Raw genomic sequence first — 19783 nt, forward strand, 5'->3', positions numbered from 1 at the left:
ATTTAAAAAACCTTATCTACTTTACATACAACAATAGTTTAGTTATATATTATAGATGTATAGAAAGAAACCTTCTAAAAACATTAAAATGTATTACTGGCGTGTGAAACCTTAAATTAGAGTGAATAAATGAAGACTCAGCACAGCACTTCTGAAAGGTTGCTGACCCCTGCTGTAAGAGAATTTTACTGGAGTTTGCTGGTGTTGGTGTATTTGTACTGTTAATAGTATTGGTACTGATGCATACAGACATCCATAGTAAGTGATGGTAGGGTTAGTAGCAGAGTATGACTGCTCGTATTGGTTAGGGGTATCATTGCTTCTGGTACTGATTTCATATAGTTCCTCCAGTGTTAGTGTAACGGCATTGGTTAGTGAACAAAGTGCTGGTCTGAAATGAATAATTTACTTGTCAGATTAAGTCTCTTTCTGCTGTAAAATATCTGTGGGCAGACTGCAGTTTCCTGAAAGGTATGTGTTGAGAAAGTGATAGACGAATACATTTTGAACATTTTTATTTTTTACTGTCTGGATTGATCACCAAATATTTGTTGCTTATTATGATTGGTCAGATAAGTCACAGTGTGTTGTTTCTGTACTCTGGATTAAATCAGCACACAAATATTACAGGTGTGAATACTTGTATTTGCAAATTCAAATTCCATGTATACTCACAATTGACTTTCAATGGCTGTTTGTCCATGTAAAATTCAATTCTCCCAATTTCATAGAAATTGAACACAAAGGACCAAGGATCCAACAAGAAAGGAATGTATTTAATAATTTGGACAACTGTTCATGGTCTTATTTTTCCACTATTCGCTCAAGTCTAGTACTGATGTAGAAGTTCAGCTGCTATTCTTGTATTGATGCTCGATCCTGCTGTTGCTGTTTGTATAGGTATAGTGATTTCAGTGTTGTATTTGATGCTTTGTTTGCTGTTTAACTCATTGTATTTGAGGCGTTGTTGCTACAAATCTTCGCTGTCTCTCTAGTTCAGTTTTATCATTGCCTCACTGTGGTAGAGGTTGCAACATCTTGTTTCTGTTTCTATTTAGCTCTACTTTCATTATGGGTTGCCTTGCTCGACAGATCTTGGTTCTATTCATATTCCATAATCTATTTGTTATGGGCAGCTTTCCTCAAATATAGACAGTGAAAGGTCACAGAACATTTAACTTTCCATTTTTAAGAACAATCTAAAGGGTTTTTTTCATAAGCACAGGTTCGACTGACATTTCTGAGACTTCTTTTTTAAAAACATGATCATCCAGAGGGCACTGAAATCTGAAGCCTTCAATTTATCTGACAAACAGACAATGATTCAAGAGTTGAGGTGGGCTGGGTTTTGTTTTCATTAATGTTTTCAGAAGGGTAACTATCCCAGGGATGTTGTCAGAGCAGGAGACTGCCCAGCTGGCATCGTTGGGACAGCTGTGCTGGATTCAGTGCACAGGCCAGGTGGCCTGGTCAGGGAAGTTCTGCTGGGTAAGGAAGACTATCCAGGCCTCCTCTCCTACAAAGCTGTAGCAGTGAAATTCCAGGATTCACTATGACACTGCTAGGGGACCATGAGTTTCTTTCCTCTCTTACCCACAGGGGTTCGTCTTGATCGAGTCCGCGGAGGACGCCAGAAGTACAAGAGAAGACTGGACTCTGAGAGCAGTACTTATCTGAGCTTACAGATCCCTCCTCCAGCCAAAAAGCCATGTATGTACAAGCTTCCCATTGCGTTCCTTAAGGCCAGCACAGCTTCTTTTTCTATTGGTGCCATGGATGCACAAATAATGTTATGTGGTGGCTGTCCCCTTCTGTTTCCATTACAAACCTCCATTGTCAGATATTCATTTTTTCCAATGAGTGTAGTGTGTGGGTGTGGCCCATTGATGATGGGATTCTTTGGATCATCAGTCAGAGCTTTCTCGGAGAGAGATTAAGTGTATAATTTCAGAGATGTTCTGGTCTTTCCTGCACCCAAGATCCACTAAATCAGCCCCACACCCTGATCTCTCTCTACCATGTCACCAAGTTGTTTTCTGAACTTCTCAAAATCACATCAGTTGTTTGTCCGTCACATTTATCTTAGGCTTCTTTCACCCTGTCATATCCCTATATCTACCTGATATAACTGAGTCATGTCTTACAATGGGCTCCTGCTTTTGTCAGACTTCTGCAGGCGTTGGCTCAGTACTGAAGAATCACAGATTCTAGTTTCCAGCCTCTATATTAGTGGTTTTCAAACTGGGGTACACATACCCATAGGTGGACACAGGCTTTCATCAGGGGGTACATGAGAAAAGTCCTGTAATGGCAGACAACACATTTTATTTAGGAAGACTTGGCAATCTAATCATAGGTCTATTATTACCCTATCTTAGATGGGGGTACCTGGTAGACTATACTATTTGGAAAGGGATATGCAGCCGAAGAAGTTTGAAAACTCTACGCTAACTACAGTGCAGTCTCCCTCCTGCTGTGAACAAAACACATTTCTGAACTCCCAAATTGCAGGCCGTATGGTACGAGAACGCCTATCAGTTGTGTATCCTGCTAAGTGTTGTCTGAAAGCTGCTACATACACTCCATCTCCTGAAAGGTACAGTAGAAACTTGTCCTTTGACATTTGCAGTGACTAAGATCGTCTCCCACTTGCTGGTGGCAGAGCCAGAGAAGATTTATGCCATGCCTGATCCCACCATGCCGGAGAGTGACATCAAAGCGCTGACAACCCTCTGTGACTTAGCAGACAGGGAACTGGTGGTGATCATTGGATGGGCAAAGCACATCCCAGGTAACAAAGGGGAAATTAGGGGAGGAGGTGTTAATGTGAAAGACAAGAGGAGGTGATTATTTACCTCTGTGAGCATCACTTTATCTTGGCAGTCTGATGGGTTGAATCTACTTCAAGAGAGAGCTGCTCATGGTGAAGCCCTCATTGGCATTGAGTTCCAATACAGTATATGATTAATTTGTGTAAATTAATTATGATATACACATAGTGTCCTGGGATTATGTGGTAGCCTTAGAGATGATATTGTACAGCAGCCAGTAATGCCTGTGACTGAGTGGTACAGCAATAACCCCTGGTGATTAGCCTTTGGGATTAGATGGTAGAGTGTTTTGTATGATTGGCTCAAGACAGTCTGAATCCACCTTGTAAATAACCATGGCAATTAGACATTGTATCCAGTGGAAATGCAGGGTGTCATATTCCTCTATTGCCACTAGTGGGCAGGAGCTGTGCTGCTGCACCACCGCAGAATAGGGAGCTCACTGCCCTTCTGACGGGGAAGCTTTCCTAGTCATAAGGAGCAAAGCCACAGAGGAAGGTCCACTCATGCCGGAGACTGATTAAGGCACTGCTCTGGAGCTCCTGTTTCCTGTGTTGATGGAGGCTGGGAACACTTTGAGTGTGATGTGATCAACCTCAAAGGGGAAGCTGACTGGAGCATGCACAGGACTTCCATACTGTTTGTTCAGCACAGCAGCAGCAGTCCATGTAGAATATCAGCACTGTAGTAACAGGTCCAGGACTGAAGGAGTGGCCATCTCCCTCATTCAGATATTGGGGGCTCCCATGTGATTCCTGCTGTTGGATGAGCTGCATTCTGAGTCCACGGCCTGACCTTATGTCAAGCTCCATAACATAAAGTATCGAGGGGAGATGCCTAGGCATCTTGGACAGAAGTTCTGATTGCAGAGCAAAAGTGCAGGGGCTAGTGGGGAGGGATTTCAGAAAGTGTCCCCAGGGCTCACTTTGCTGCGTTGCAGAAGACTGCTTCAGATAGACATGCAGCATGAATAATCATCTGATAGAGCAGTCTCGTCCCCTCTCCCTTCTTTCCCTCCAGCCCAGAGGAACATTTTGTACTCAACTACTGGACCTAATCTGTTGCCAAACCTTGCACACATTACTCCAGCTTCAGCACAGATTCACGCTTTCTCATCCTGCTTCTTGATTCATCAGTTCCTTGCTTCAGCCATGCAGCATGTTTCCATGAAACATTTTTGACCCCGTCTGATCATTTGGGAGTATCTGCCATAATTCAGTTGTCCTAACCTAGCGGACGTTTGGCTCACACAATGACTAATTTCTGCAGCTTGTCCTTGTTCTCTTTTTGGCTGCTGCTCCTCTTTGTTCTGAGTGACTGTTTCCCTGTAAAATTTGTCATAATTGGATTCTAAGGTTGGAGGCTCCCCTTGGGAAGACTTCCTGGGTTGCTTGAAGTGGGGACTCTTGGGTACCTTGGCCTAGATCCACAAAGGGATTTAGGCACCTAAAGTGCAGTTTTAGAAAACACTGTTATCTGCAAAACCCCCACTCAGCTGTCACCCAACCCTATATGTGCCTAAACTCACTCGGCACCTACGTTTCCACTGTAAAAGTTCCATAGGCCCTAAGTTTCTGCCTCTGGGCATGTGCATCAGGCAGGGGTCCAGATGCCCCTCTCACACCTAAGCCCCAGCAAAATCCTCAAACCAGGGGAAGACAGCCCTGTCTTCCCCCAGGGCCCAATCCAGTATGTGTACTCAGAGCATGGGCTTCCCTTAAATCTAGTGATTAGGGTACTCCACAAGGGGGCCTCCCTTACATCTAGTGATTAGGGTACTCACCTGGGATGTGGAAGCCCCCAGTTCAGTTCCCCCACTGTCCAATGAGAAGGGCTTTGAACAGGGGTTTCCCCACCTCTCAGGTGAATGACCAAACCACTGGGCTACAGGATATTCTGATGTGGGCCTCTCTTGTTGAAGTTGTTCTACTTTCATTAAAAAAATATATTGATTGGCCCTAGAGCAGGGATCTCAAACTTCAAATCACCACGAGGGCCACATGAGGACTAGTACCTTGGCTCCAGGGCTGCATCACTGACACCTTTTCATACAAATTTACAAAAGCTCCCCCCTTTCCCCACTCCACCCCTTCCATGGGGCCCCACCCCTTCCATTCCAACCCCTTCCCCAAAGTCCCCACCCCAACTCCGTCCCCTCCCTGCCCCTATTCCAACCCCTTCTCCAAATCCCTGCCCCAGTGCCGCCTCTTCCCCTGAGCGTGCTGCGTCCCTGCTCCTCCCCACTCCCTCCTGGAAAGTCCTATGTGCCGCCAAATAGCTGTTTGGCAGCAGGAAGCACTGGGAGGATAGGCAGAGGAGCTGGGATGCAGCGAGCTCGGGGGGGCGGAGGCGGGGTGTGTGTGAGGGGAGCTATGGCAAGCCACAGGAAATAACTCGTGTTTGAGACTCCTGCCCTAGAGTGTGAGGAACACTCTCTAGTCCAATGGCTACGGTACTTGCCTGAGAGATGGGCAACCCCTGTTCTAATCCCTACTACCCAGCAGGCAGAGAGGGGGGAATTAAACAGGGATCTCCCATGTCCTGGGTGAGTACCCAAACCACCGGGCTAAAGGTTGTAAGAAAGGCCAGCATGGTCACCTCCTCCTCACAAGAAATGGCTGAGGCGCCTACACCACCTGACTCCAGGCAGCGGGTCCTGGCTGTGGATTGCAAGGAGAAATAGGTGCCTGCAGCCTGGACTTAGATGCCTATCTCCATGACGGAGGTGGGTGGTGGGGATTAGGGCACACCCCTCTTGCTGGCATCACCCACTGACTACTTTACCTGGTTCTCTGCCTAGCGTGCAGGCTTTTATGGATCCCATTCTTAGGCACCTACCTCTCCCCATTCATTGTATAGGAAACCTAGGGGCCTAACTCAGGCTTTGTGGCTCCCATTGTTGTTCCAGTGATTTGCTAGGTACCTACAAGTTAGGTGTTTCATAGAGCCACAGCCCTGACTGTAGAGTTTGGAGAAATCGGTCTTTCTGCAGGCAGTGTTTCCGAGCGGAGGTTAATGCCAGGGGTGCCCTTCTTAAAGGAGATCTGCAGTATCAGGGATTACACCACTCGCTAACTGTGGAATCCACCTGGTGCTGATTCAGCACAAACAAGGCTATGTTGCTGATTGAGGAATCTCAGCCTGGATTGTTCCATTAACCCAGCTGCGGGGTTAACTCCATTAACAGAAAGGGCATTAACACAATGCAGCTATGGGTATGGCTACACAGCCTAAAAAAACCTACAACAGCGAGTCTCAAAGCTTAGGTGAACTGATTCAGGCTCATGCTACAGGGCTAAAAATAACAGTGTAGATGTTCCTGCGCAGGTGGGGCTTGGGCTCCAGCCCCAGCAAAATGTCTACACTGCTATATTTAGCCCCAGAGCGCAAGCCCAAGTCAGTTGACCCAGCCCTGAGAGTCCTTGCCATGTTTTTTTTTTTTGCCGGACAGACATACCCAAACACAGTTACTCACAGGTTACTGTCACTGTGGCCATTAGTTCCCAAACACCTAGGTGTTGCAGCCCATTATCACTGCTGCGCACTGGGGATGCCCCACCCTAGCTCAGGGACCACTTGCTTACACCTGTAGTGAACAGCTGCTCCTCCCAGAATTTCATTTTGGAACAAATGCACTTCCCATGTTGGTGCTGCTGCTGCTCTCCTAGAACGGGGATGTAAGTGCAAGGTGACTGCTACTCTGTAAAAGGGGCTGTTTTTTCTTCCAGAAGGACAGGGTCCTCCTGCAACCACCTCTATTTTCTGTCTCTTTCCCTTTCCTGTGAAAAACCCCCAGTGTGGCAACCCAATCAGCACAGCTCCTGGGTCAGTCAGAGGGATGAGGCCAGCTCAATAATAAACTAATCATATTGCTTTCAGAGCAAAGTGCTCTGGGAGCTTTATACAAGCGATTTTAATACATGTAAAATAGGGTACAACCTTATTTTAATACAGGGAAGGGGACTGACTCAAATGGGCATGTCAGTCTGTTCCTTTGAGTCTGCACCCGAACTCCAGACACCAAGGAGCTCATACATCAGGGCAATCACACACTCAGGTTCTCTCACAACTGAGCTCAGGGGCAGCTCTAGGCATTTTGCCACCCCAAGCACGGCAGGCAGGCTGCCTTTGGCAGCTTGCCTGCGGGAGGTCTCTGGTCCCATGAATTCGGTGGCAGCCTGCGGGAGGTCCGCTGAAGCCGTGGGACCAGCGGACCTTCCACAGGCAAGCCGCCAAAGGCAACCTGCCTGCCACCCTCACGGCGACCGGCAGAGCGCCCCCAGTGGCTTGCCGCCTCAATCACGCGCTTGGCGTGCTGATGCCTGGAGCCGCCCCTGACTGTGCTCATAGACATTTGAGGCTTGATTCCTAAAGGCACTTAGGGCTGAGCATTTGCAGTGCCTAAGCATTAGGCACCCTGCCATCCAGTAGAATTCACAGCCCCAAGTTAGGCACCCAGGCCTGGGGAGAGTTCTGAGCTAAAAAGGGGATTCACAGAAGCCAGCATGCTGAGGGGGGAGCTACCTAAGCTAGCCTCTCAGAGGGAGTTAGCTCAAGTAAAGGCTGGCCAAAGATGCCTTCCGCCACTTGGGATTCTCTTGTTGAAGCTGTCCCACTTTGTATAAAATACTTAAATCGCCCTTGGCCAAGGGGAAGAGGCCCCTACAGGTATTTTTCCTACAACAGCCCAGCAGACTCCTCCTTACAAACAGCTTGTTTATGATGTTAAACTTATCTCCCACTGGCAAATCCAGGCAAGAGCATTCTGGCACGTGGCTCACACATTGGGAGCGCATTATACCAGAGGGGCCTGAAGGAATATTTTTTGTTAACACCATTCAGTAGTTCTGTATTGCCCACAAGACTGTCTTATTGGGGCACTGTGGTTCCTTCAAAATAACAGAGTTCCCTTCAAGTACAGGGATATATATTGGCAGGTATTTCACCAGAAATTGTATGTCAGAGGTAACTTACAAGGGAAGCACACAGTAGATAAAGGCTTCCCCTGGGACAGAGGAGATTGTGGGTTCCCGTGCAGTGCAGATGTTCCTGGTTGGGCTGGAGCCCAGGCTCTGAGACTCGTCCCCCCATGCTCCAACCTGAGTGGGAACACCTACACTGCTATTTTTAGCCTCATAGTGCGAGCCCCATGAGACTTGCTGCCCCAGGGCTTTTTCTGCAGTTTAGACACACCCCATAATAATAATTGGAGATATACCTATCTCCTAGAACTGGAAGGGACCTCAAAAGGTCATTGAGTCCAGCCCCCTGCCTTCACTAGCAGGGCCAAGTACTGATTTTTGCCCCAGATCCCTAAGTGGCTCCCTCAAGGACTGAACTCACAACCTTGGGTTTAGCAGACCAATGCTCAAACCACTGAGCTATCCCTTCCACCCCCCATGGCATACTTCCTACTATTTTGCTCCTTTAATGGCCACACTTGGGATCTTTTGGCCTGAAACAAAGGCCACTGTTGCATGGCCAGACTTACGGCCAATTGGCTTTTGAACCTTTTCAAACACCAGAGGATTTGGTATCTACCTCAATAAGGGAGGACAGCCATTTGCTGTGTATTTTCTTTGAGCCTCTGGCAGTTGTTACTGCAGTAATTTTATACTACCTCTGGCAGAGCTGCACTTCAGCCCACTTTCAAGCACAGAATGACTTACCTGAAACTCCAGTTCACACTATGTTTGCAGTCATTCAGTTGCTCGCAATGGCTAAGAAAAAAATACAGATGAATTTGGCAAAATGGCAATCTGATGATGGCCTATGACATCAAACTGACCTCTTAGTTCTCATATCAAAAAGTCTGGGATGGGGAGGGGTTGGCTGTTTTCTTTTCATAGCTGTGATCTGTCCCACTTGTGACTGTGCTTTTTGTTTTGGAGTTTTATTCCATAGAGCAGTGGTCCCCAATGCGGTGCCCAGAGGCACCATGGTGCCCACTGGGTCATCTAAGTGCGCCCACATACTGGCTGGCGGACAAGCATCTGCCAAAATGCCGCCAAAAAGCATCATCATCAAGAGGTGTCGCCACTGAAATGCCGCCGAAAAGTGGCGTTGCTGCCGAAATGCCGCTGATTTTCGGCAGCATTTTGGCGGCGACGCCTCTTGATTTTGCCACTTCTCTATGCCATTTTGGCAGATGCTCGTCCACCGGCCACAGTCCTCAGTGGTTTGTCGTCCGGCACCCGCCACCTGGAAAAGGTTGGCGACCACTGCCATAGAGGGTTAGAGTCTGAGACTGACTCAGTGGATGGGCACTGATGTGAGAGAGTTCAAATCCCTGCTCTAGTGACTACTTAGGTTGTCATTGCCCCCAGGACTTGGGCAGCTGGGGGCATGCGCACAACCATGGAAGAAATTTAGATGATGCCATGGGGACCTTATCAGTGAAAACTTAGGTGCTGACAGTGTTAAGGAGCTGCTGGGAATAGAGATTTTTGAGGCTCTAAATGTTGTTAAAGGCTCTCTCTACACTATGCAGCTTTTAAGATATGGCTGCTGACAAAAAACTTCCACCCACCCCCCATGCAGTGTTAGTCGTCAGGAGAGCGCTCCTGCCAACAAAGCGCTGTTCACACCAACGCTTGTCATCGACAAAACTTTTGTCTTTCAGGGAGGTGTGTGGTTTTTAACACACCTGAATGACATAAGTTTTGTCTTTCCCTTGCCAGTGTAGACAAAGCCTTTGGCACCAAAAGTGGCAGGCGCCTAAGCCCCCCTTGTGAAGCTAGCCCTGGAGCTCAGACACTAAGAACAAGGCGAAAGGACTAAAGATCACATGTCAGTCTTGTGTTAAATTAGAATGCTGTTTTTAAAACCCAGGCACAGGAATGAGCCCAGCACTTCAGATACCAGGTCCCAGAGCAAACTCTTGTTCTTTAATGTCAGCAAAATGAAACTGATTAAGCTTAAAGCCACTCTCCAGCAATCAGGAACATGAAAACATGATTTAAAAGTGTTCAGCAAACATTATTAGCTCAATGTCCTCCCCAGCCAGCTTGGAGTCCTTCCCCTTTGGATGAGACTCATCTCCTCCTACCCAGCCCCTCTGTTAATCACCTTTGTATTTCATCTACCTTTTACACATGCTTTTCTGCAGGAAGAGGAGACTTCTCTTGAGGGACAACAACAGAGGCTGTCCCAAGGTAGCGGTTGTGCTGTTCTCACTAAGAAGCTGCTAGCACCAGCACAGAATGAAATATGGCAAGTGGAATGACAGCAGCTGTGTCTGGAGTGGCCTCAGATCCTATAATTACAGCTCCCTTTATTACCTCTGTTAATGGCCCTCCAGGATGACAGAAATGATAATGAATTAACAGATTATGAACTCCACTTGCCACAAATTATGTGTGTGGGTTTAAAAAAAAAAAAATTTCTGGGAGCTCACCCTGCCAAATCACTGAAATAAAAAAACCAAATGTCACTACATCAGCTAGGGCAAATCAAGTAACTTTCCACAGAGGATGTGGCAACCTGCAGCTGGAAGCTAGAGCAGCCCTAAATCGTGCTCTAATTTGCACCAGGGATTGAAACAGCCTCTAGCCAGCTGCACGCTGGTGGGCGTTACAAAGGTGACATAAAACAGTTTCTTTGCCCTGTGTTGAGAAAAGCTCAGCCAGACCTAAGGATCTAACCCCGTATCTCTATTTTCTCATTCAGTGGGGTTTGTCTATGCACTGTTTATCATACCTGCCTCCCTAATCGTTTTTTCATTGGATCAGGAGGCAACTGGTGAATTTGCTGTGCATATAGATTAGGTCTTTATGGCCAGTAACTCTCCCAATTTTAGTCCAACTGGCAGAGGTTCTGGAGAATGGACAAGAACAGGGGTGATGGCTGAAGCTGGGTCTAGAGTCCCTGCTGATGCCAACTGACCCGTAACCTCACACTGTTACTAACTAGCTCCAGTAGAACAGGAAGCTTCCTTCTTCCTGGGGACAGGCTCACTCACTCCTAGTTCTTACCACAGATCTCTACCTAAACTCCTTGGGCCATGTTCTGATCTCAGTGACACCAGCGTAAATCCAGAGTTCACTTCGCCTGGGGTCCATGGAGTTACTTCATTTATACCAGTGTGAGATCAGAATCAGGCTCTTTAAATGACACATCTCTGGTGGTGACTGATCTTTGAAGGGGGTCAGAGAGACAGGCACAGGTGCCATAGGTCAGTGGTTCTCAACCAGGGGTACATGTACCCGGAGGTACACAGAGGTCTTCTAGCAGATATGTCAACTCATCTAGATATTTGCCTAGTTTAGAACAGGCTACATGAAAAGCACTAGCAAAATCAATACAAACTAAAATTTCATACTGACAATGACTTGTTTATACTGCTCTGTATATCAGTTTTTCAATCTGGGGGTCATAATTTATTTTATAAGTATATGGTAAAAATGAGAAAGTCAGCAGTTTTTCAGTAATAGTGAGCTGTGACCCTTTTTTGTGTGTGTCTGACTTTGTGAGGTGAAACTTAGGGTACATAAGACAAATCAGCCACCTGAAAGGGGTACAGTAGCCTGGAAAGGCTGAGAACTAGTTGCATAGGTCCATCTAATATACACAATTCATTTCCATCCAGCATACTTTTTAGCAGTTTTCCAAACCTTTCCGCAAGTGATTGCCATTTGTACAGGCCATAAAGGAGGCACTGTATGTAACAATACAATACAGTAACTCCTCACTTAACGTTGTAGTTATGTTCCTGAAAAATGCAACTTTAAGCAAAACAATGTTAAGCGAATCCAATTTCCCCATAAGAATTAATGTAAATGAGCGGTTAGGTTCCAGAGAAATTTTTTTCACCAGACAAAAGACATTATATCTATACATACATGCACACACACAGAGTATTAGTTTTAAACAAACAATTTAATACTGGTACAGTGATGATGATTGTGAAGCTTGGCTGAGATGGAGGAATCAGAGGGTGGGATATTTCCCTTACTGCTAAATGATGAACTAGCAACTGGCTAAGCCCTCAAGGGTTAACTCTCTCTCTACACAAGGCAGCAGGAATGGAGGGAGATACCCGCATTTCCCGTAAGTACACTGCCTTGTTAATTAGGTCAGCTTGCTGATAGGCAGCTACTGCAAGCTCCCTCCCTCCTGAGTCCTGCTCTGTCCCCCCTGCTCTATGGAAGATGGGGTAAGCAGGGTGCAGGAGCAGGAGGGAGGGGGACACCCTGACATTTGTCCCCCCACTCTTCCTTCCCTCCCCCCCCCCCACAGCAAGCAGGAGTCTCAGGGAGCAGCTCCAAGGCAGAGGGCAGGAGCAGCACATGGCAGTGGGGGGAGGGACACAGCTGAATTGCAGGCAGCTGCTGCACAGGGAACTTAGGGGAGTGGGGAGCTGATGGCGGGCTGCCAGTCCACCCTGGTTCCAAGCCCCCACCAGCTAGCTGCAACAGGCTGCTCTTCCTGCAAGCAGTAGACAAAGGAGGTGGCTGCCAAATGACTTTAGAAGGGAGCATTACACAACTTTAAACGAGCATGTTCTCTAATTGATCAGCAATGTAACAATGAAACAACATTAACCGGGACAACTTTAAGTGAGGAATTACTGTAGCAGTATAGGGGAGCAGGCCACATTCTGCTCTTACGTGGGTGCCTACTGCAGTTAATGGAGAGCATGCCTGTGTGAAAGAGAGATTTGGACCAGCAGCTGCAGGTGGGATGGGAGTTAGAGTGCAGAGGTGACACTTTGGAGAGAATGACTGAGCCCAGGGGGCAGGAATTAACTGGTTCATTAGGAATCAGAACCCAGCAGGAGGTGGGGGTTCCAAGGTGTGTTTTGAAGAGAAGGTTTAGGACACAGTTCTGTGCAGGAGCAAAGGGGGCTGTTCCAGATTATGCTGGCACAGTGGAGAAAGGATGTACTGCCTGCTGGGCCTGGGGACAAGCTGGGGAGCTGATGGAGGACATCATAGGAAGACTGGTAATTAATAAAGTGTACTTACAAAGGTGGATGCATGTGAGCATTGCTCTGTGAGGCCAGAGGAATCAAAGTAATGCACAAGATCCATAGAGAGCAGGATGGACTTTGTACACACACATATGCAAGGCCACATACTGTGCACACCGGCAGCTGCCAAGGAAAGGAAATAACTTGGAGGAACTGATTGACACTATCCAAAAAGAAAAGCAGGAGGAAATCCTATGTGGTCTGGGCCCCATTACTGTATGGCTGAGCACCTCAAAATCTTCACCATATTTATTGTCACTCACCTTTCAGGGAGAGAAGTGGTATTATCCCCATTTTACAGATTGGGAACTGAGGGAGAGCAAGACTAAGCAACTGACCCAGGACAGCTGTGGGAGTTGAACCTAGGGCCCTCAAGGCTAGAACCCGAAGCACTGGACCAGCCTTCCTTTCCATAGTTGAATGAATGGCTAATGCCAAAGTGGTTGGATAGAGGGTAGGGAATGGGGAGTGCAGATAGGAGAGAGAGAGGCTATAAACTTTAGGAACCGAAGCTATAAGTGCTCTGCAAAGCAGATGTCCTCTCTCCCAGAGGGATAGCATCAGCTCCACATGCAGCAGAGAGCAGTGTCAGCAAGGCGTCAGAAATCAGGAGGCCAGGAGCCTGATGCACACTTGTCATTCGACCATTCTCCCATTTACTCAGAATGTTGCCTTCAGGGGCTGTGGTAAAAGGGGACTGTTTACTAGCTGCCAGAGCAGGAGCTGAGGACAAAGGAAGAGGCAGGTCTCGGAGAAACAGATTTTTTTAAAAGAAGAAACCCACATGTTACTGTTCTCTTGGCTGTGACAGCCTGCAGTAGGGGGCCCCAGACTTTGCTGATGTGAACACCTAACCCTCCAAGAACTCCATGCACTCCTGGCCGACCATACCTAACTCAAGAACACATCAGGTCCTTCCTATACAAACATATGCAGGGCCTGGAACAGGCCTGGATTGTTATCTGGAGAGATGCCTGTGACAATGGGGATTGTGCACGAGCATGCCTCGCACAGCGATGATAGACCAGATGCTGTTAGGCAGATGGCACTCAGCTAGGGATTCAATCTAACTCATTTCACTCTCTATTCCAGCTCGTCTCCTTGGTGGTCTTTAGCTGTTCCCTGATTCCCTCTGGCACTCCTCCCCAATGGATTATCGATTCCTCCCTCCCACCCACTGCTACCCCCAGACCTCACACACAGAACACGTGACAGCTGATTGATATCTGTTAATTAATGTGGCCTGGGGCCTCTTTTCTATTCAGGGGCCTGATAAGGGAAATTGGATGTCCAAGGGCTGCCATGCCATTATCACCCTTTGCTTCCCCTGGCAACACAAACACAAAACATGGGGTAGTGATAAATAAATAAGACTAACCCATCCCTCTGCCCTCACTTCCTTGGGCTGAGATAGCACAGATAGAAAAATAGAACCCACAGTCGGTCAATACAGCAATCACCAGCTCTTTTGTTAATTGCTGACTTGCTAACAAGAGAAATCAAATGATCATTGCGGTGGCTGGTTACCTGGGCCCAGACACAGCGACGTGAGCAGTGAAGGCTGTGGGAATAAAGGACATCTTGCTGCGCACAGTTCGCAGCCTGTCGGGCTGGGGAATCTCGGAGGCAGAGGCTAATGAGCTCAGACAGGGCTGCAGGAGGAGAGTGATCCAGAGGCAGAGGATGCTGAGTTAGGAGAGAAAACTAGACTGAAAAAAAAGCCAGTGTTGGAGAGAAAGGCGGGAGCCTGAAGGTGAGGGAGGGGAAAGAATGCTGCACCAAGTCTTAGGTGTTCCTGCTGCTTAGAAATACTCAGGACTTCCCATTTCAACTCAGGGCTGGTCTACACTACGGGGGGAAATCGATCTAAGATATGCAACTTCAGCTACGTGAATAACGTAGCTGAAGTCGAAGTATCTTAGATCGAATTACCTACCATCCTCACGGCGCGGGATCGATGTCCGCGGCTCCCCATGTCGACTCCGCTACCGCCGTTCGGATAGGTGGAGTTCCAGGATCCATAGGAGCTTGTTCGGGGATCGATATATCACATCTAGATGAGACGCGATATATCGATCCCCGAGAAATCGATTGCTACCCGCTGATACGGCGCGTAGTGAAGACGTAGCCTGAGTGTTGTGAAACTCTGTTGCCAGGACAGGCTGCCCCGGTGCTGCTGAAGTGTAAACAGAGACAGACACCCCACTCAGGTCTCTGTCAGGGTGGCAGGGACTCTACACACTGTGTTTAGGATTTGCTGACAAATGGACGCAGGGCAGCTGTGTCCATTCGGGATCCAATATCAGGCTGCTACAGAGCCTGAGGTCATCTCTGCTGTCTCTCCTTTTTCTTAGGCTCCAGCAGAGCTTTTCCTCATTGCTTTTCTGATGAAAAGCATCTTATGAGGTCTGATCATTTCAGGAGAAATCTTTCTCACACTCCTTTGTATGTCAGACACTGGAGCAGAGTGCGCCTCTTGTCTCACTCTCCTCTGTCACATGGATTGTGAACTCACTCCTCTTTTGGTGCAAGCAGTGTTTTGTGCCTCCCAGTTTATGGTAATTTCATCTGTATCGGGTGGGAGGGGAGGTCTGCCTGTTTCTATAGTGAGCTCTACTCATGTGGCCACGATCTACAGCTGTGTAGGGATCTGTACCTTCTTCTTCGAGTGATTGCTCATATGCATTCCAGTTAGGTGTGCGCGCGCCGCGTGCACGTTCGTCGGAGAAACTTTTACCCTAGCAACCCAGTCGGGTCGGCTGGGCGCCCCCTGGAGTGGCGCCGCCATGGCGCCCAATATATATCCCAGCCGACCCGGCCACCCTTCAGTTCCTTCTTACCGCCCGTGTCGGTCGTTGGAACTGTGGAGCGCGGCTTCGCTGATCTCCACACTCCCTAGCAGCTCATTTAGCTTTCGTTGTACATAGTTAATTATTGTATATAGATAGTTTATAGTTATCAATAGTCAGTAATTTAGTGTTGTTAGTTTAGTTTTTAGTGGTAGCGAGGGGATCGGGGTACCCCCCCCTCCCCCACACGGGGAGCCGGAGCCCATGCCCGGCTCCTCCGGTTTCAAGCCCTGTTCGGCTTGTCACAAACCTATGCCTGTGGGAGACCCTCATGACTCCTGCTTAAAATGCCTAGGGGAGTCGCACTTAACTGCTAAGTGCTCAATCTGCAAGTCCTTTAAACCAAGGACCAAAAAGGAGCGGGACATCAGATTAAGACAGCTCCTAATGGAAGCGGCCTTGACACCTTCGCCCTCGGCTCAGAGCGCAAGCAAGCCGGTGAGCAAGGGCACCGCGGCACCGAGTACCTCCTCCAAGAAGGCGGCACCGAAACCGGGCCAGAGCCGCTCCACCTCCCCGAGACCGAAGGCGGCGAAGGCACAAATCGTCTCACCAACAGCCGCCCCGCAGCCAGACCCTGCGCAGAAGGCGGATTGCCCGGCACCGATACCGACCGCGGCACCGCCCAAACCGGTACCGTCGACTCCGGCCCCGCGAGGTCCGTCGAGTCCGGCACCTGGTAGCTCCCCGGTGCACACAGTGGTAGAGCTCTCCACACCTACTACCCCGGAGACATTTGCCGCGGCGAGAGAGCTGATCGCCATTACGGAGGCACCCATGCCCTTACCCCCAGCACCGCCGGTGCGGGTCCTGTGTTCTATGGGCAAGCCGACCCTGACCAGACCAACTTCAGTCAGTGTAACAGACCGGCACCGCTCCAGGTCGCGGTCCGGCAGACGCTCAGCTTCAAGACGCCGTTCAGGCTCACGGCGTCGGTCCCGATCCCGATCCCGGTACCGATCGGGCTCCCGGCACCGATCACCTCGACGGCGATCGCCTAGGCACCGGTCGAGCTCTCGGCACCGATCACCCCGGTACCGCTCAGGCTCCCGGCACCGGTCAGGCTCCCGGCACCGGTCAGGCTCCCGGCACCGGTCGACGTCACGTGCGTCAACTTTGTACTCCCGGCACCGCTCCAGCTCACGGCACCGCAGGGAGCACCGTGCCTATAGAAGCAGATCCAGACAACGGCACTCGCGATCCCGGTCGACCTCCCGGCACCGAGCCGGTCGCAGGTCCCGGTCTCGCTCTCCCCACCGATACCAGCACCGGTCGCCAGTATCCAGAGGTGTGAGGTCGGTCGGCACCTCGGCACCGACCTTTGCAGCACCACCGTGGCCATCAAGAGGCACGTCGGCATCCTCCCATGCTGGTAGCTATTACGAACCCGAAGTACCGCTGGGAGAGTTTCAAGACCCACACACACAGGACACGAGTGCCCAACAGTGGGGTTTCTGGACACCATGGGCTTACCAACAGACCCAGGGTGCCCCCCTACCTCAGCCACGTCCCACTACTGCAGAGCATCGGGTGCCAGAGGCCACTGTTTCCCGACCTCCCGTGATTGAGTCGGACAAACAGCCGCGTCCAGACTCACCGGGCTGTCACGAGCAGGAACCAGAGGAACAACGAGACGCCGCACAGGATGACCTCATCCCCGGAGTCTCCTCCTCCTCCTCGCCGGACGAGGCAGTGGCCGGGACTTCAACATCGGGTCCTCCACCAATAGATCTCAGGGCCCACCAGGACCTCCTCCGTAGGGTGGCCCTTAATATCAACCTTCCCGTGGAGGAAGTCTCAGAGGTTCAGGACCCGGTGGTGAGCATCCTATCGGCAGATGCCCCTACCCGAGTAGCTCTACCGTTTATACGGACTATTCAGTCTACCACCGAAAACCTGTGGCAGTCACCAGCCTCCATCCCGCCGACAGCTAAAGGGGTGGAGAGGAAGTACATGGTACCCTCTCGAGGGTACGAGTACCTGTATGTACACCCTCCCCCCTCCTCCCTCGTGGCCCAGTCGGTCAATGACAGGGAACGACATGGACAACAGGCACCGGCCCCCAAGTCCAAGGAGGCTAAGCGCATGGACCTCATGGGTCGCAAGGTCTACTCAGCGGGGGCCTTGCAACTCCGTGTGGCCAACCAGCAGGCCCTTCTAGGACGTTATAACCACAACATATGGGTGGAGGTGGGTAAGTTCGCAGAACTGCTACCCCAGGACTCACGCCCAGAATTCAACGCATTCCTGGAGGAAGGTAAGAAGGTGGCCAGGACTGCCCTCCAGGCCTCCCTCGATGCAGCTGATTCGGCAGCCAGAACCATTGCGTCAGGAATAACCATGCGGCGCATCTCATGGCTGCAAGCCTCCACACTACCTCCAGAACTACAATACACTATCCAAGACCTACCCTTTGACGGGAAAGGGTTGTTCTCGGAGAAGACGGACTCAAAATTGCAAAATCTAAAAGACAATCGGGTCATTATTCGCTCTCTGGGGATGCATACCCCGTCCACCCAGCGTAGACCCTTCAGGCCCCAAACACGGCGCCCATACTTCCCACCCCGTCAGAGGCAAGACCTCAATAGACGGCGTGGACGCGGGGGACGCAGACGCCAACCCAGCTCCCAGGGAGGCCAGAACCAAGGGCCCTCCAAGTCACAACCGGGCCCCAAGTCCGGGTTTTGAAGGTGCGCCCGGGGACGGCTTATCAGTCTCAATTCAGGATCCTTTCCCTACCTTCTACAACCGCCTCTCCCACTTCCTCCCGGCGTGGTCTCAATTAACGTCAGACCGTTGGGTACTACGCACAGTAAAGCATGGATACCATCTACAATTTGCTTCTTCACCCCCTTCCCGCCCCCCTTCCCAGTCCCTCTTCAGGGACCCCTCTCACGAGCAAACCCTCCTACAGGAGGTTCGTTCCCTCCTGGCGGCGGGGGCCATAGAGGAAGTACCTCTAGCCGAGAGAGGCAAGGGATTCTACTCCCGATATTTCCTGATTCCCAAATCCAAGGGAGGTCTCAGACCCATCCTAGACCTTCGGGGCCTCAACAAGTGGATGCTCAAGTTGAAGTTCCATATGATCTCCCTGGGAACCATTATCCCATCCCTGGATCCTGGAGACTGGTACGCCGCCCTCGACATGAAAGACGCGTACTTCCATATTGCCATCTTCCCACCGCACAGGAAGTACCTCCGCTTCACGGTCGCACATCAGCACTTTCAATTCACAGTTCTACCCTTCGGTCTCTCGACGGCCCCGAGGGTGTTCACCAAGTGCATGGCCGTCGTAGCTGCCTACCTCCGTCGGCGGAAAATCCATGTCTTTCCGTACCTAGACGACTGGCTCCTGAAAGGTTCCTCCCAGTCGCAGGTACGACGACATGTAGAGGCCGCCACGGACCTCTTTTCCCGACTGGGACTGCTTGTCAATACCGAGAAGTCCAGCCTGGTTCCAACACAGAGGTTGGACTTCATAGGTGCGACCCTGGACTCGATTCAGGCCAGGGCCTTCTTACCTCAACCCCGCTTCCAGGCGATCGGTGCGATCATCCGGAGCTTGCAAGCATCCCCTCTCACCTCTGCTCGAGTATGCCTCACACTCCTCGGTCATATGGCCGCTTGCACTTACGTGACAAAGCATGCCAGACTCAGAATGAGGCCCCTCCAAACGTGGCTTCATTCAGTATACCGACCGAGCAGAGACCACCCGGATGTGTTAGTGACGGTGCCCCCCGACCCTCTTCGCTCCCTTGACTGGTGGCTGACCCCATCGTTGGTATGCGCGGGGATGCCATTCCATCCGCAACAGCCATCGATAACTCTAACAACCGATGCGTCATCCCTGGGGTGGGGAGCTCACTTAGAAAACCTTCGCACCCAGGGCCTATGGTCGTCCCACGAGCTAACACTCCACATAAATGTCCGGGAGCTAAGAGCAGTCCGCCTTGCCTGCCGGGCATTTCTCAGTCACCTGCAAGGCCGTTGTGTTTCCGTACTCACGGACAACACAACGGCCATGTATTATATCAACAAACAGGGAGGAACCCGGTCGTCTCCCCTTTGCCAAGAGGCCATTCGACTCTGGGACTTCTGTATAGCCCACTCGATAGACTTAGTGGCATCCTTTC

At 50.1% G+C, this 19783-nt stretch overlaps 1 protein-coding gene across 1 annotated transcript in view; it reads left to right on the plus strand.

Annotated features, from left to right (window-relative positions):
- The first annotated feature begins 239 nt into the window (after positions 1-239).
- LOC127052406 (steroid hormone receptor ERR2) overlaps positions 240-19783 on the plus strand; it is a 37346-nt gene continuing 17802 nt past the window's right edge. The window contains exons 1-3 of the mRNA XM_050956002.1: positions 240-258; positions 1600-1710; positions 2630-2791. Of these exons, the coding sequence (XP_050811959.1) occupies positions 240-258; positions 1600-1710; positions 2630-2791 (292 nt within the window). The remainder of the gene's footprint in view (positions 259-1599; positions 1711-2629; positions 2792-19783) is intronic.

The sequence above is a fragment of the Gopherus flavomarginatus genome, chromosome 5, assembly GCF_025201925.1.
Source record: "Gopherus flavomarginatus isolate rGopFla2 chromosome 5, rGopFla2.mat.asm, whole genome shotgun sequence".
NCBI classification, from domain to species: Eukaryota; Metazoa; Chordata; order Testudines; family Testudinidae; genus Gopherus; species Gopherus flavomarginatus.